At 41.6% G+C, this 17,540-nt stretch overlaps 1 protein-coding gene across 9 annotated transcripts in view; it reads left to right on the forward strand.

Annotated features, from left to right (window-relative positions):
* Positions 1–17,540, forward strand: part of nrxn1a (neurexin 1a) — a 159,952-nt gene that overhangs the window by 74,436 nt on the left and 67,976 nt on the right. For all 9 annotated transcript variants that reach the window (XM_079577098.1, XM_079577095.1, XM_079577097.1 and 6 more), the window contains 4 exons: positions 872–1,096; positions 1,187–1,334; positions 3,154–3,284; positions 5,691–5,943. In XM_079577098.1, the coding sequence (XP_079433224.1) occupies positions 872–1,096; positions 1,187–1,334; positions 3,154–3,284; positions 5,691–5,943 (757 nt within the window). The remainder of the gene's footprint in view (positions 1–871; positions 1,097–1,186; positions 1,335–3,153; positions 3,285–5,690; positions 5,944–17,540) is intronic.

The following is a 17,540-nucleotide window of genomic DNA, read 5'->3' on the forward strand; positions in this document are numbered from 1 at the left end:
GGCTCATGAGAGGGGCGGAGCTAATGGCAAATATGGGGAGGAGTTAAATACACTAGCAATGTTGCTAAAGCATGGCATTTCTCTAGCACAGGGACAAGAACCATTGAAAGAAGCATTTGAAACAGTAGAGTTCTTTCCCAGCGTCAGTGACCAAGAGCAGTGCGGACTTTCATTGGAGATACTTAGGAGCAAAAAAGTTGTTGTTTTTTCAGGTTACTTCAATGTTTTGTTCATTTGTATAAGATACAAAGTTTTAAAAACCCAGGTACCAGATAAAATGGCTGTAGGAAGGTTTTTGCTCCTGCCGTATCTGTATCAAAAGTTCACTCATGCTCAGTATGGTGGAAAACCAGGATACTGAGAATATTCTGGTTTGAAATAACCTGGACATTGGCTTATCCAAGAAACTGAAACCAGGATTCTGTCTTTAAGATAAGATAAGATAAGATGATACTTTATTGATCTCACAGATGGAGAAATTGCATTCGATGAGAGAGCATCCGGCAGCAGCACCCATTCAGTGCGCACCACTCTTTACATGAACCAGATTGAACCAGGAAACTTAAAATCCCGCTTAATAACCTGGATACTCAACCCATGAATCCCGGCATTGTCATCTTGAAATAAGCCAGTGCCATCATGGAATAACCTGGTCATTCAGGATGTGCAGGTCCATCAGCTGATCTCATTCTTTGGGCACAAAGTGTGGCAGAAACCCCAGATCATAATATTTCCGTAGTTAAATCCATGCAACGGCTTTTTTTTTGTGTCAGGCAGTGTCTTTTTGCTTCTGATGTAAATAGAACTCATCTCGCAGCCCCACCACGGAAGTAAACTCATTCTCTTCGCCTCTTCTACTCGCGTCCCGCAGGTGAGCGGAGTGGTGTCGTTTAAGTGCGAGAGCGTTGCCACACTCGACCCGGTAACTTTCGACACGCCCGAATCGTTCGTCGCTCTGAGCAAATGGACCGCGAAGAAGGCCGGATCCATCTCCTTCGACTTCAGGACCACGGAGCCCAACGGCCTGATGCTGTTCAGTCACGGCAAACCCAAGACGCAGGCGCGCAAGGACCCCCGCACCCCTCCCACCGTCAAGGTAGGGATTTCACTCCTATGTTGAAACTTAAAGGTGGTTTGGATTGTATTGTTACCTCTTTCAAGACAATAATTATACTTTGATCGGCAGGTGGACTTCTTTGCCATTGAGATGTTGGATGGGCACTTGTATTTGTTGCTGGACATGGGCTCGGGAACCACCAAAACCAGAGCCATCGATAGAAAAGTGAACGACGGGGAGTGGTACCACGTGGACTTCCAAAGAGACGGTCGATCAGGTAAGAGATTTTAGAGTCCAGAAAAATTTCAGTTAATGCAATTTTCTGTTCTTTTGTATGTGTCAAAGAGAAATGTAATGCAAAATTGACTTTTTCGGGGAATATTACGAGAGATGCTGCCGATACCGATACCGATACCAATACTGGGGTTTGAGTATCTGCCGATATCCAATAGATTTTCTTAAAAGTGGTTTTCTCTGAGTGAAAAGGTGAATGATCCTCTTTTCTCCAGTGTGAGATCAAAAAAGTCTTATCTTTTATCGTCATGATGTCACTCAAGGTCAATTAAAGGAACTCCATACATGTTGGTTATTTTATTTTATTTATTTCACTACTGCCACCTCAGGTCTTACGCGTAACTGCAGCTTCTATATTAAGCTTGTGCATGACGGCTTTTTGAGTGACAGTGCAGGATTTTAGAGTCAGTTGTGGTGAATAGGTCTGAGCTCATTCTACACATTAGGACATTGCAGGAACATGTATCGGGAGGGAAATACTTTTTGTTAACATTTTTAAACTCTGTATAGTCCCTTTAATAATTATTAATAAACTAATGGAGAAAAAAAACGTTTAACAGGGATCACTGACTTGTCAACACTAACCTTGGGACAGGCTATTTTATATTAATATAAACAGCTCACATTAAGTGATCTGATCATTACAAATGTGTTAGGTCAGTTATTCTTCATCAGCATTTTATAAACTAAACCAGAACACAGATTTTATTTTATTAGGCTACTACTAGTAGTTCTATCATAGTTTCTAACCCAGCTTTGATTAGTTGCCGTTAGCATTAGCATGCTCCTGCTTGCTTTAGCATGCTATTGCTATCCACGGTATTTTGCGCGGCGATCAATAATACATTTGTGGATGTTAAAACTAACTGAGCGGTTGATCCAGGTTCTTAGCTTTAAAATGAGGTACAACATGCCCATATTCACTTAGATTTAGTTGGTTAAAGTTGGGTTTTTAAGGTGTTGAGAGCCAAAACTGGCTTCGGTTACATATTGGTTGCCTATAATACCCGATATTGTATTTTTTTCAGTATCGGCTTCGATATCCAATACCGGTATCGGATCGGTGAATCCCTAGTTAAACTGGAGTTGTGTTTTTCGCCATGTTCGAGGAATACTTGGCAGCTTTTCCAAGACCCATGGCGCCTCGCTCATAAATTGCTCCTCCAAATTCCCCAGGGCTCCTCCCACATCCAGGAAGCACTGTCCTTACTTCCTGTCCAGCTCCCACTTTGAAGCGCAGTTCACCCTTCCTTCGCAGAGCAGCAAGATGGAAAAATGCCTCCGAAACGCCAGTAGCCACATTTGAGGGGGAGCGAGGGAAGGAGAATATAATCCATGAAAAGGCTTACGTTGTTCACCTGTAGCTAATGACTAAGTAGATGCTGCCCAGAGTTTTCCGTCACTCAGCATAAATTAGATGACTCACCGATGAGGCATACTGTAAGCTTTAGATCTGCCTATTGTGTGCGCTTGTTGTATTGTCTTGCGGATGTACAAGGGGGCCGTACTTTTGCCTTGAACGAGTGGGGGAAATGAATCTGAATTTGAATTAGCATAAACTGATGAGTAAGGCATGACTCAGGAGTAAAGCTCTTATGTGTGTGGGGAGTGTAGCCAAAGACGCAACAGCAATAAAGGCGGCTATTGTTTAAAATGAGAATAAAGTTCAGTAAATGAAGGCGGTGGAGGGTACTCGAGATCCGCATTTGCTTAAAAGCAGCTGGTAAATATTCATGTGGGGAAGCCTTAAATGAAGCGTCTATTCTGTTGCTGAAGATGTTGTGTCTTGTGTTGCAATGCAGGGACGATCTCGGTGAACAGCGTGCGGACGGCCTACACAGCCCCAGGAGACAGCGAGATCCTGGACTTGGACGACATGCTGTACCTGGGTGGACTTCCAGAGGACCGAGCTGGACTCATCTTCCCCACTGAGGTTTGTGCTTTGTCACTAAACTAGAAAACCACACAGTATAAATGATCTTCGAGAGCTGAAACCGCATTGGCATTTGTAGCTACCAGCGGTTTAGCCTTTTAACCCCCACCTGAACCGAGCTTTTTGTCTCCAGTTTGGCTTTACCCAAATTTGAAAGCTCAAGCATCAAAATGGTAAATGGTAAATGGTCTCAACCTGTATAGCGCTTTTCCATCTACATTAGGCACTCAAATCGCTTTACAGCAAGGATCCACTCACCCATTCATACTCTCATTCATACACCAATGTACGCAGACACTGGGGGCAATGTCGGTGAAGTGTCTTGCCCAAGGACACAACGACAATGTGTCCTTGGGCCTGAAGGAGGTGGGATTCGAACCCCCGACCTTCCGATCATGAGACGACCCGCTCTACCATCTGCGCCACTGTCGCCCCAAATGGCGACGGAAACAAGGATGAAGAAGCAACAAAAGTGTGACAAACCTGGGATGAGAATGCAACAGAGAAGTGACAAAAACATGATGAAAACATGACAAAAGCAATGAAAAAAAGTGATGAAAAAGCGACAACAAAGAGAAACTAAAACGCTACAAAAAGTGACAAAAAAATGACAAAACAAGTGACAAAAGAGCGACTAACCCGTGCCGGAAAAGCAACAGAAATATGACAAGAAATATGACAAGAAAGTGACAAAACGTGGCGAAAACATGACAAAAAAAGCAATGACAAAAAGCAATGAAAAAGCAACAAAAAACATCACTTTTGGAGATCTTAAAGGAACAGGCCACCGTTTTTAGACATACCTGGTCTGGTCTTTGTGCATGCCTGTGGAAAAGCTTGGTCGCTTCTTACTTCACCCCCGTTTGGAGCTATAGGAATATGCAGGGAGAGGCCAAATGCTAACAACATCTTTGGTCGTTTTGCGTGATTGAGCGCACGCACAAAGACCAGACAGGTACGCATCAACTCGTCTAAGCTCAGGTAAGAACATATCTCAGTATGGAAAAACGGTGGCCTGTTCCTTTAACCTTCAAATGAGGCGCTACACTGTTGCTCTCCAGTCGAGAAGCTTTTAGATTTCAGGTGGGGGTAAGAGGTTAAGCCGCATTCGCATCTGTAGCTACCAGCGGTTTAACAGTGAGGGGGAACCGGAGGGCCCAGCCTGATGTTCAGAATGAGTGACAAAAAGTAGCTGAATCCTGATCCAAAGCAAAACACTCAAATTGGTTAAAATATTTTCAATAGTCCAGACAAGACCAAATTGTTTAAATATGGAAAACTTGCTCCATTTTAAAGGCACTAGACGTTTAAAGATGTTCCATGTTTCAGCCATGTCCTAATGTGTAGAATGAGCCCAGACCTATTCCTATTACCTATTCCTATTTCTGCACTGTCACTCAAAAAGTCATGCACAAGCTTAATATAGAAACTGCAGTTACGCTTAAGACCTGAGGTGGCAGTAGTGAGTATAAAAATACAACTTCCATCCATTCCCTTTAAAACAATGGATGGTTATTTCATTACGAGTGCTATATTCACATTCCAATGGTGTCAAAATAGGGGGTATTCGACCAGAAAACGTTTGGGAACCGCTGCTTCTAGGTAACGCTGAAAAAGAGATTCTGCATCTCAACGGGACAATCCTGGATAAATAACGGTCAATTAATTGAGATTTTTCAGTGGCTTGTTGTGTTGCGTGGCCAGCCGTTTTATCCAAAGCCGTAGTTTTTTATTAGGCCTCTTCACACTACATTGACTCTCTAAAAGCAGCGTCTGAAAAATCGTGTATATCGCCGTACTGGACGGAGCAAACCATCTTTACTGCAGAAATATGTGTTTAATTTGCTTGTTTGCTCGACCAAAGACAAAAAAATAAATGTAAAAGAAACAATACAGCTAATACAATATGACACATTAGGTACATTTGAGATCATTCGTGCCGGCTTCATTCGTCCCCCTATAATAGAGCTGATTGCATTGTCCTTTTTTTTTTTACATCGTTGCGTTCACAGAAACATTTGCCTCGATGTCCGTAGCACTGATCCAATTATCTTTGATTGTCTTTCTTTGTGACGGGAGAACACCTAATTATGCATTGTTTGGTTTTCACCGGTTGAATTTGAAGAGACGTCTTTTTTTTTTTCCTGCTTAAAAATTGCTTAAAATGTCCGTGCAGCATCTGAAACAAACTATTTAAAACTGAACCTTCAGACCTGGACTGTATTTCAGACAAAGGGGTGAACTCAAGCGATGACAAGCTGAAAGACTATGTAATTATCTTTCAACACATTTATAGAGGAAGGGAAATAGGTTTACATTGAAAATCCAGATAAAATGGAGCAGTTCTTTAATCTTGTAAAGAAAGGTGTCTACATTAACCTTAACCATCTCCCCTTCCTCTTACAGGTGTGGACCGCCCTCCTGAACTACGGCTACGTGGGCTGCGTCCGGGACCTGTTTGTGGACGGGCAGAGCAAGGACATCCGTAGACTGGCCGAGGCGCAGAGGGCGGTGGGGGTGAAGCCGTCCTGCTCCCGAGAGCCCCCGAAACAGTGCCTGAGTAACCCCTGCCAGCACAACGGCGTCTGCAGGGAGGGCTGGAACCGCTACGTGTGCGACTGCTCCGGCACGGGCTACCTGGGACGCTCCTGCGAGAGAGGTACGTGGCGGCGACTTTTTGTATGTTCTCCTGGTGCCTTTTAACACGTGTCTGTGTGAAGTTTCCACTTGGCATTCCTGTTTCCCCTCTCTGCCTAAAACATGCACAATAAGACCCTCGGCAAGTCAACAAGATACTGGCTTAAAACACATTGGTATCGCTGTAGATTAAGGTGTGCTTAATATTACTCTGAAGGTTTGTTTTGAGGGACTTTTTAATACCTTATTCCTAACCTGATTTATTGAGTTTTGAATTTCAAAAAACAAGGCAAAATTTCTATCTTTACAGATTTTTCCCGTGAAAAACTAACTAAAGAAGATATCCAAAATCCCCTCTGAAAAAGTTGTTGTAATTAATATGTCAAAAAAAACAAAACCATAAATTTAAACCAAGCTCTTACGGATTATTCAGATTTTTATAGGAAAAAAGAAAGCTTAAAATGACAAAAAACTTACTATACCCTTTTTCCCTCATATTTATGCCAGAAATCTACAGCCAAAGATTCAAATGTATTTCTCTACATTATTTAAAAAGTTTCCCTATTCATCTGCAGTGTCTCCCCTGAAAATCATCTAGACAAAGCCAAATGGAGAGCTATGCAAAAAAAGTGTTTTGTGGTGGTTTTCTAGGTCAAGAGAACAGATGCTGATCGTATTTGTTGCTTGGGTATAATGGTGAGGAAAACTACATTTGACAGCGTATTTTAATTCAGTGTTTAGATTTAAATAAATAATTCTCTCCCATTTTAGTCTAGTTTTCAATTGCATCTCGTTTGTTCACTTTACTTACTGTCCTTTTTTACTCATAGACAAAGCACAGATCTGTTTCTTTGGCAGTGAACTTAAATGATATGAGACACTTTGAAACCTTCATTGGAAGTTTGGAGGATTTATTGTCTTCTGTTCATTTTTATTTAGTTAATGAAAATATCTGGACATTTTAATCACGGTTTTCGTTTCATAAACAACTTTTAATTTAGTCTTAGTCTAATTTTAGTCAGGAAAAAACCCTAACCCTAACTCTAAACCCTAACCCTTAACTGTTCAATTCACTAAGGAATGAACAGGGAGGTCATCGGGATATTCCCCAAACCTAAACCTAAACCTAAACCACAACCCTAACCCCAACCCCAAACCTAACCCTAACCCTATACCCTAACCCGCAATAGCCTAATGATCTTTAGCATAATTGTTCAGCTGTACTTGTAGGTATTTGGCTTTCAAGTGTTCTCAAGGTTCTTCAAGAAAGACATTAGCTTCAGCGGCGGCACCTAATGTCTTATCCGTTAATTAAAACAAGAAGACATAATGAAAGTGCTGAATCTATGGCTTTCAAGCAGTGTGTCTCATCTCTATGTTCAGATCGCTTCATAAACTCTCTCATCTGTACCTTGTATTCAATTGGCGTATTAGAAATGTCAATGGAAACTTGAGTGATTTCTAAATAGTCCTTGAATTTGCCGAAGCTGATGAGTGAGAGAAAAAAAATCTGGAGTGAAAGCTTTCTGGTGTAAAAAAATCTAACACAAAATTGGAAGCAATAACATCACAACTTGTAGCTGGGAGTAAATAACTTTGACAATGATATTCGTAGCCCGAGTATAAAAAAAACACCTTTGTGGAACTTTCCCTGGAGTGTATGAGTCACAACATCGGAGGTGAGAGAGAATGAGAGAACACAAAACAGAGTGGGGTTTCTGAAAGTCATAATAGTTGCGGTGGTTGTGCGTAAAGTAGTTGTTTAACAGTAGAATAATTCAGTTTCGTAGTAGCAATTAATATAGCGCTTTTCCTCCTTCATCAGGCATCATCAACCTCAACGAACCACTCTCCCATTCACACTCATACTCCACAGACTCTGGGTGAAGTGTCTTGCCCAAGGACGCAACGACGAGGGCACTTAGGGGAACTGGGAGAGGAGCAGTTGAAGGAGAAATGGGAGATATTAATGGAGTAATAGGAGAATAATCTGGTGTTTGAAAATGACAAAAAGGCTGAGAGGGAGAAAAAGGGTTATTCTTGCACTGCAGTTGCGATAATACTTCGTAGTGCTGCAATAAGTACCTGGGAGTGATAGTAGTAGCCGTTGAAATATTCATAGTTTCTCAGGAGCGGGCAATGATTGGGCTTAGCGGGGGGAAAAATACGACAGCCAAATCGAACATGCGACTAGAGACCAGGAATGTGTTAAAGAAATGCATGAGCGCGAACAGAAATTCATCTTGTTGGAGCCCGAGTGCATCCGCCATCTTTGTTCACGGGGGGAAACAAAGCCGGAGTAAGCATTGTGTGCGTGTGTGTGTGTGTGTGTGCGTCTGTGTGTGTGTGTGTGGGGGAGAGAGAAAAACGGCAGGTAGAAGGAGCAAACTCATCCAATCACCAACTCCATCTGCTCCTCCATCTGTGCTTCCTTCAAATCCACCCAACCACCAGTTAGTGACCCCTCAGTGCACACGGGAACACAGGCACAGGGAGAGGGAGGGAGGGAGGGAGAGTAAGTAATGGATATGAGCAAGTAAAAATGAAGTCATGCTCTAAAAGAAAATGGAGCACCACAAGTTCCGCGTTTGATGCAAACTAGGGCTGCACTATCATCATTATTGCATTATCGCAATTTTTTTGATACAGAGCAGCCATATTGCAATGGATTTGTTAAAACCATGACTTATGGTGACGCGTAAACAAGCAGCCACTTCTCCTGTCTTGGTACAGCTGCGTTTTTTGCTAGCCGCATTTGTGGTTTCTGTGTTCCACGCTTGTTTTGCTGGACCCTTTTGTACGTCTTTCCTGTGTTTGTGTGGGGTTCGGCGGATTATTTTACTGCAGAGAGTCCGTTATGGTCCTGAAGAAAGCAGCTTTTTAGACGTAAACAAACAGCTAGCTTATGAGCTAAACGCATTTGAGACGGACAACTTCTGAAACACTGAAGAGGCACCAAGAGCCCCCGACACCTGCAGCACACAGGCGTCACAAGAGGCGCTGCAGGAAACAGGGAAGGGACAAATGAGGTGAAGATGGTGAAAGACTGTTGTGGAGTGGAGGGAGCTGCGCAGGAGGAAGATGAATGAGGAGGTGGAGGAGCTGACCAGTGTGGGACACCACGCCCTGAGACAGGGACAAACCCAGGAGGCGCTGCACCGTTTCAGACGATCAGAGGAGGACCGAAGGCAGCCAGCCAGGTTTCCTCCCGGGTGCTACGGTTTCCCCTACCTCCAAAAACATGCTAGTCAGGTTTACCCACACTCAGTCGCAGCGGCTCAGGACTAACACCTGAACACAATTGTACAGTTGCACAGTGACAAATAATGCACTTCTATGTTTCACAAGACATGAAACAGGACCTAAAACATTTGGCCAAAAATAGAGTTGCCATACTAGAATCGCCATACACTATTTTTTATAATACTATATATTTTCTATTGTAAATATTTTGTTGTGCTCTTTTTCGTCATCCTTAGTTATAGGATCGTCCATTACTCACAATACGATTTCTGAAGTGCATTCACTGCATTCTCCTGTCCCTCACGCTCGTCATCTTTACCCTAAGCACACTCCTCGTATCCGTTGACAACACATTCATATCTTTGTGAGCGGTGCGTGTCGCTGTTCTCTGATAGTACAATCATCGCTGGAGACGCGTCAGTGCCACAAACAACATTTCCTTTCTCGCTCTTGTCTGGCTCCATCTCAAATGCCTCTTTCACACTGGCCCTATCTGCTCCCCCCTCCTCTGCCAATCTCAAACTCTTCGGTCCCATTACCGCTCTTGAATTCATAGGGTTTTCTTCGCCTGCACCTCACGTCACGGTGGTTCCAGCCCAGTGCATTTGCCTTCAGCTGCTGCAGATGTTAAACACATTTCTAAACAGCATTGGCAATCTACAACCATGGGCTTATGGCCACCCAACTTATTTATCTGTGTTTGAAAAGAGGGTGAAATGCTTTGGACTGATTCCTTTTCGAACCAGGTGCTTGGGTCAACAACAATTGATATGAAATAAAACGATGGCACATATCCAGCTTGTCTCACCACTACAGTTCATATGCTAAATGTTGGAAAACTGTCCCGTACAATGAGGGAATGCTGTCCAGGAAATTACGAAGGACGTTTTGGAAGAAGGACATTGGTTTGAATTAGGGCTGAAACAACGAATCAATTATTGAAATAGTCGACAACTGTTTTAGTAATCGATTAATCGTTTTCTTGTTAACACAGAGCAAAAATGACATGACAATTATGTATTTTTGATGAAAACCTACTTTGTTTTTAAAGTTAGGGTCTGTAGTGTTTTGTACATTGTAAATTTCATAAATATCCGTCCAATATCTCATCCACTCAGAAATCAGAATTAGCGCAAAGAGTCTCCTACAAACGGTCACTTTAAGTTTACTCCATCAACATGTCCTCAATTCAAATTCAATTTAAGCTAATTGAATAATCGTAGAAAAAAATCGGTAGATTAATCGATTACCACAATAATTGTTTGTTGCAGCCCTAGTTTGAATGGAGTTCACATTAACCCATGACAGTGGCTTCAGTTTGTCGCTCGTTTGACAGATTACTGTTTGTAAAATTACATTACAAACATTACTTTAAAGGGACTAGATGGAAATTGTCATTTGTCTTTTACTCATCACTGCCACCTCAGGTCTTACGCACAACTGCAGTCTCTAAGTTAAGCTTGTGCATGACGGTGAAGATAGTTGGTATTTCGGCCCCTTTTTTGAGTGACAGTGCAGCTTTTAGCGACAGCTGTGGTGAACAGGTCTGGGCTCATTCTACACATTAGGACATTACTGGAGCATGTAGGAAATGGAAAATACAGAATTTTAACATTGTACCCCCTTTAAATTACTATATACAAATATACAAATATATGAACAACTAATTGTTAAACGACATATGGTACTGCCATCTGGCACTGCCTGACCCACCTGTATTCAACTTACTGTTCTGATCTGGGGTTACTACAGTCGGTCAGGTCTAGGCTCTGCAACACTATGGATTTCTTCTTCCCTGATCGCACGGGCATATTCCATGATGACAATACCAGGATTATTCAGGCTCACATTGAAAGAGACCACACACCACCACAGAATCCAGATCTTATCCCCATTGAGGATCTTTGGGATGTGCTGGAGAGGGGAAGATCCTGGGTAAAACAATAATGCAACACTGAATTTTTTGACATTGTTGAAGCTTTTTGAAACAGCGCGAGTAATCAAGGCTAAAGGCAGCCCAATGAAATATTAGAGCTTGTGACCCTTTTTTTTTTGTTGCATATTCTCCCGGTTTGTGGGTGGGTTTCCATGAACAGTTGTGAGAATTACATGGCAGTCGCATGTGTTTGTAACGGTGTGAAACAATAACAAAATGATACTTACAGACACACAACAAAGACGAGGTGGAGAAACACTTTGTTCTTCTTCTTATGATTAAAATTGTTAGTTTTTCATCATGAGTCATTTTTACATACAGGAAGTCCTTATTCAGATTGTAAACCGAAGTGTTTCTCCACAGACAGAGCAGAGTTGGCTGTGAAATGTTGTTATCACAGTAATCCGGAGGCTCACATGCTGCAAAATGTATAGCCCCCATCGACACCTGCTTTGCACCAAAAGCGATGTGTTTTCGTCAGGCACAGACGCACAGGGACCTTCAAGCCTCACCTGCGCTTTCAGTAAACTAATAAGCTAATTGATTATCTATAGGCACGTACGCACCGGAGACGTATAGGGCTCGCCCGGGTCAATGCCGTGTGCAAATAGGTGCGGCATAGCTGTTTGAAGAAACTAACCGTGGCAATCTTTTGCATCTCAAATCCTCTGGGTTTTGAACACACTTAATAATTTTCACATGTATACTTCTCTGTGTAGAATCTCTGTGATTGATTCTATGGTTCTTGTCATTGCAGTGCTCAAATTACCTGCGCTACAACTTGGCAAGTTTGCACGCCGTTGATTCCAAATGGCTTCTCTTTGCTCTGTGCCTGCAGATAGAGATCCACACTCTAGGATGGTGTTTTGTCTAGCTACCTTTTGTGTAGCTGGATAACAATCCTATATGTGAACTATTTATTCCACCTGAAGCCTACATTTTGCATATAGAGAAAGAAAAGTCCTATATTCTCCGATTTCAGCTCATGGGGATACTTGTTCAGCAACTGTATAACACAGTGTTGTATTTTCTACCCCCTTAGTGTCTCCTGATAGCTGTATAAAGCCACAGTCTTCACACCTTATCCATTCAAAAAGTAATATTTCCCTGTCTTTATTAGCCGTAAATCTCTCTGCGCTCTCTCCTCACTCTTATCTAATATAAAACGGGCCGCGCTTGTTTTAGGAAGGGCTCTTTTTAAAGGAAATAAATCATAACTTAAAGGTACAACCAATAAAAACTTTATTGCCCCATGAACAAGATGAACGCAATAAATTTCGATTCAAATATCCCTCGGTGTTTCTGACTTTACAAACCCGCCTCTGCCCAAAGTGCCAGGTCTTGCGAGCGGCCTGTATTTTTCAGCAGAGGCACCCGGCGTAGCCCCCATTACTATACCATGACACCGCATTGCATCATACTGATAAAAAGATGCTGCCGTTTGGATGTCTAGGTCCCCTGACGTACAGCTTAGTCATGCCTTCAGTGAGAAACAGACCGGAGTGGGAACAAAGAAAGGTAGTGTGAGTTGCCATTGAGTGAGAAGTAGAAGTGGTATTGCAGTTTAAAAGTATTTTAAATGCTTTATTATGGCTATGACGACTACTTTAGATGGTGTTGGTGTTGTTTTGTAGTTTAATTTGTTTTTATTAAGGCTGGGTATCATTAAACAATACCCGGTATCGAAAAATGAAAATATCAAAAGCAGGTACAGAGAAAAACATTATATCTTTAGAGACCAAGTTAGTCCAGTGACGGCATTAAAGGAGTTAGTTGTTTCAGCTCAAATAAGTGATACACATTTTAAAGAACTAGGGTCAGATCTTGTGCCTGGTGTGAGGACAGCCCTGCTCCAAACGTGTCGTTAGACAGGTGTCATCTCGCTACAGGCGACATGTACAAAAAGAAGAGCTCGACTGAGGTGTGGTTTATAACAAGCAGCACAGATCACTGCTCTTCTCAACCTTACATTCATTTCCTCGTGTACATCACACTGCCTCGTGTTCTACCTGTAGCATTATAGGCTTTTGTAAGCTCTATTGTTCAAACTAAGTGCTTGAGTTAAATGCTGTCCGTGTCCATTGAGGCTGGTTGGTGGAAAAAGGCTCTGCAAGATCTCAAAGTCTGCTCCTACTAAGCGCAACATTTTTTTTTTTTAACACAAGATCAATTATATGGAATAATTGTTCTGTTGGTTCTAGATGACTAACATTGGTATCACTTTATTTTATACTACCTTAATACATTGTACCTAACTAAATTTAGTATAATGTAATCTACTCTGTAACAATCTGTAATAACTTGGGTTAGATACAGAGTGGAATAACTTGTATTAGTACTTTGTAGGTACATAATGTAATAGGACACGAGACTCTTAAGGTTAAGGTTAGAGTTATATTTTATTACGTTAAGTACCTACAAACTACAATACATATTATTCCATTGTGTATCTGACCCATAGGTACAAGTTATTACACATTGTTACAGAGCTCATTACATTGTGCTAAATTTAGTTAGGTACAATGTGTCAAGGGTAGTGTAAAAAAACCTACCCTAATATGTTCGTGTAGGTATCGAAAAAAGTATTGTTCAGGTATCGGCATCTAAAATACCAGTATAAAAATAATGTAATGTACCCAGCCCTAGTTATAAAGTATTTGTATAGAAAATACCCCTGGACGTACAATGTTATTACATTTAGAGCACTAGCAGAACACTACAGAGCACTAGCAGAAGGCGCCATCTTTCCTCGAGTACTTATTTGAAAAGGACAGCAGTGCTAAAATGAAAATTTGGAAAATTATAGTCACTGGCAAACATCCTAATCAGTGCGATGGAGAGAGTTTGGCCACAGACAGGAACAAAAGAAGTATTGTGCCGACAATTGAGACTGACCATCGATTTGATTCAAATTCATTGCACACCTTTCCATGTTTTCTTCTGCCTTTGAAACGGCGTACGAGAATCCAGATATTGTTATGGCACGAAAACAATGTATTTTAACGTTCTTCAAATATATGTGCAAATATGAGCACACTGACACGAAGTAAACCGGGAAAGCCCGAGATGTTTTTAGCAGCAACTGAAAAACAAAATGGCAGTCTGCTGTGGTGTTTGTAGCTTTGGGTCATTCTTCCTTTTCATTCCTTCTCTTCCACAAAACTTTTGATTCACCCTCAGTCCTTTGCACCGTTGCCAGGAACTAAAACGTTTGCGCTCCAGCTGAGCCTTGGTGTTTTTTTTTTAGTCACAATCTATCTTTGAGGAGACCAGCCTCAGGTGAGGAAGACGTCGTCAGCTGTCTCTCTCTCTCTGTCTGCCTAACTGCGCACGTGTCTGTTAGTTATGTTATCTGTAATATACCAGGCCAACCACCTCCCTTTTTTCCTCCTCAACTTAATGAGAGCATTTGCATTTTTAGCCAGGAGCGTTTTTGTCTTTTGCTGCCCCTGCTTTCTCTCCCTCTTCTCGCCTTAACCAAATGCTGTTTCGGTTCACACTAAATAAAATAAGGGGGGTAAAAAAAAACAAAAAAAACAGCCGTTCGCTCATTTGTATGCATGCAACCTCCCTTACTTCCTGTTCCTTGGCTCGAATCGTCTCCCCCGGCAACTAATAGAGCCACATAGATAAATATAATAAAGATGGCGACACGGAAAGCTGTTCAGTAACACGGGATTGGCAACAACACTAGCCAATTTATTTTTGTTTTCTATTTAGACGAGTAACACTTTTACACTCTCACTTGGAGAATTTTGAATTTATACACGTATTAAAAGGGGACGTACCATGCATAATTCTGGGTTATAAACTTGCTTTTGGGCACAGCATTGATGGCAGGTGATAATAACATCGATATTTCATTCATGCAGTGGTCAATGTTGAGATTTTTAGCGAGTTTTCTCACTTAAAGCAGTACTAAGCAACTTGTTTGCCTTAATAAATCCTTTTCATAGGCCCTTTGGGGGTAATACAAGTGTTAATGGTATGATTTGGGGGTCTGTCATCTCCCCCTGGTGTCTCTGGCCAGAAAACAACACTTGCAACTTGGCTGCCACCGGACCGGAGCCACCAATACACACTAATAGAATCACAAAGCTAGCAGGTTAACGGGCAAAGCTAACTGTGGGCTAGGATCACTTTAAACAGCATTTACAGCCAAGTTTAAGTGAAAAAATGTTTGTCCATTGTGTAATTGGATGTACAATATGCCTCTCTCCCTTTGTCTTTTCTGTCAGCATAGTATTTACTCTCACGGACAATTAATAAGTTAAAAAATTGCAACTTGCTACGACACCTGCAGTTGCGCTTATGGCCTCTAGGGGCAAGAGTTACTTTGTACTGCTTTAACATGGGTAAAAAATAAAAATACAAAACCTCACCCTTTGCAATGCTTAGTTTGTGATGCTTTGTCCGCTTGCGAGCTGGAGATTTCCGGGATATAACTAAAACATTGTGTTGCACTGGCTTGTTTCATAGATATTGACATATTTGGTGTCCAGTTGTAGCACTAAAGGCGACTGAGATGACGCTATAATCCAAATATGGTCATTTTCCTTCTCAAAAACTAAACAACATATCCAAAACCTCTCTGATAAATGTGCTTGTAAGTTAAATTTCAACAAAACCATGCATTTAAACCTGGCTCTATCCGTCATTTTGATTTCCTCAATGAAAATATAGGCCATTTTGGCAATTTTTATCTTTTATTTTTATGTGAAAACATTCTTACCTGCAGTGTCTCGCTTAAGGCGTTTTTGATCAAGGAACAATGCTCTAATAAAGAAGATTGATTTTGCCTGACACATCCCCTTTAACTGAGGCTCAGGCCTACAGAGACACGGGTCTATGGCAGATGCCGCCCCTTCTCTTGGAGGAGATCTTAAATCTTGCTTGATTACCAAGATTGAAAAGATCCTCAACTCAAACAAACCAGTCAACTTTGAAAACCTCTCCAACTTCTGTCACATTTTTAAGTTTTAAAGCATAAAATAACAATGCTCAGGCGTCCAAAAGTACTTTATTATAAGCTTTTTATAGCCAGGCTTATATGTAATTGACCAGCAAGCCCCTGGAGGTAAACACCGTGGACGAGCCCTGTAGCAGGTACGGGCAAAAAGGACTTTATAAATATGTAGATGAGAATGTAAATGATGAAAGGCGGGATCACCTGAGCTTGTTACTTTATGACTCCAGGGTCCGGGATGTCAGAGCGGCGGCGAACACACTCATCGCTATGCATTTAGATTCAGCCGTATAATCGGACCAGCCAACCATCCGTGGCTATTTTTACACTTGGAACTGCAGACAGAGAGAAAGAGAAAATGGGGTTTGGCGAATGTAGATGTGTAGATAAAAGTAAGAAAGATGTGTATATGATTAATAAATAAATTATAGTCCAGTGTTGTACAGCAATTATACTTCTTCCACCAATGGCTTTGTTTAAGTTAAAATAAGTGGAAATATTGTGAAGTTGTGGCTAATGATGGTAAGAGTTTATGCAGGAGACAAAAGGTGAATATTGGACTAAATTCTCAAAGTTTCTGGGAGATTTTCCAAGAGATGACGCGGCAAAGGACAAGTGAACAACATGCATGTCATATAACGCTGATTCAGAAGGGCTTTGTCTGCTCTCGCCTGCTGCTGTCAGCCTGTCACTCTGCGCTGACAACGGTTTCTGCCCACAAGGCCGTCATGCTCAAGAGAAATGTCATTTTAAAGTGTGAGCGGTGGCTCCAGGAATGAAAATGGCGGACCCCAATCAATGTTCAATCTGGTCTGCATACGAGAGCGCAGAGCGGACTCTTGTACCAGCGTAACTTGTGGAAGTGGCAGATGGCCGGGGCTGGGCCGGACAAGACATACTGTATTTCCTGTCGGTGATAATCAAATTTCCAGATTCTTAACCTTTTTTAAATGGTCTTGGGTTTAGAAGTTGCTGGAAAAATATGTTGGCTCTGTTTTTTATACACTGCAGACAGAAATGACAGAATCGCAGATAAAACACTAATTTGATATGTCAGATTTTTTTCTCCCAAGTAATGGAATGAATTTTGTTTTGTCCTCCTGTATATTGTAAACTCTCTCGAGCAAGTAACCCTGAAAAGTGACCCAGCAAGTCGTGCTTACTAGAGATGCACCGATCTAGCTTTTTTGCTCCCGGTACTGCTGCCGATATTGGGGTTTGAGTGTCTGCCGATATTTACTGATACCAAGAGAGTCTTAAAAGTGGCATTCTCTGAGTGAAATATTTAATTGACTCTTCTCCATTGTAAGATCAATAAAGTCATATGTTATTGTCATGTTACAGATCAATTATATCTATTGATGTAATCTTGGGAAAACATTTAACAAGGATGACGTTTCTGCACTTAATGTCCTTGGGTATATGACAGGCTTTAGGTTACATTAAAGGGGCTAGATGCAAGTTTGCCATTTTA

Source organism: Gobius niger, assembly GCF_951799975.1.
Source record: "Gobius niger genome assembly, chromosome: 19".
In the NCBI taxonomy this organism is placed as follows: Eukaryota; Metazoa; Chordata; class Actinopteri; order Gobiiformes; family Gobiidae; genus Gobius; species Gobius niger.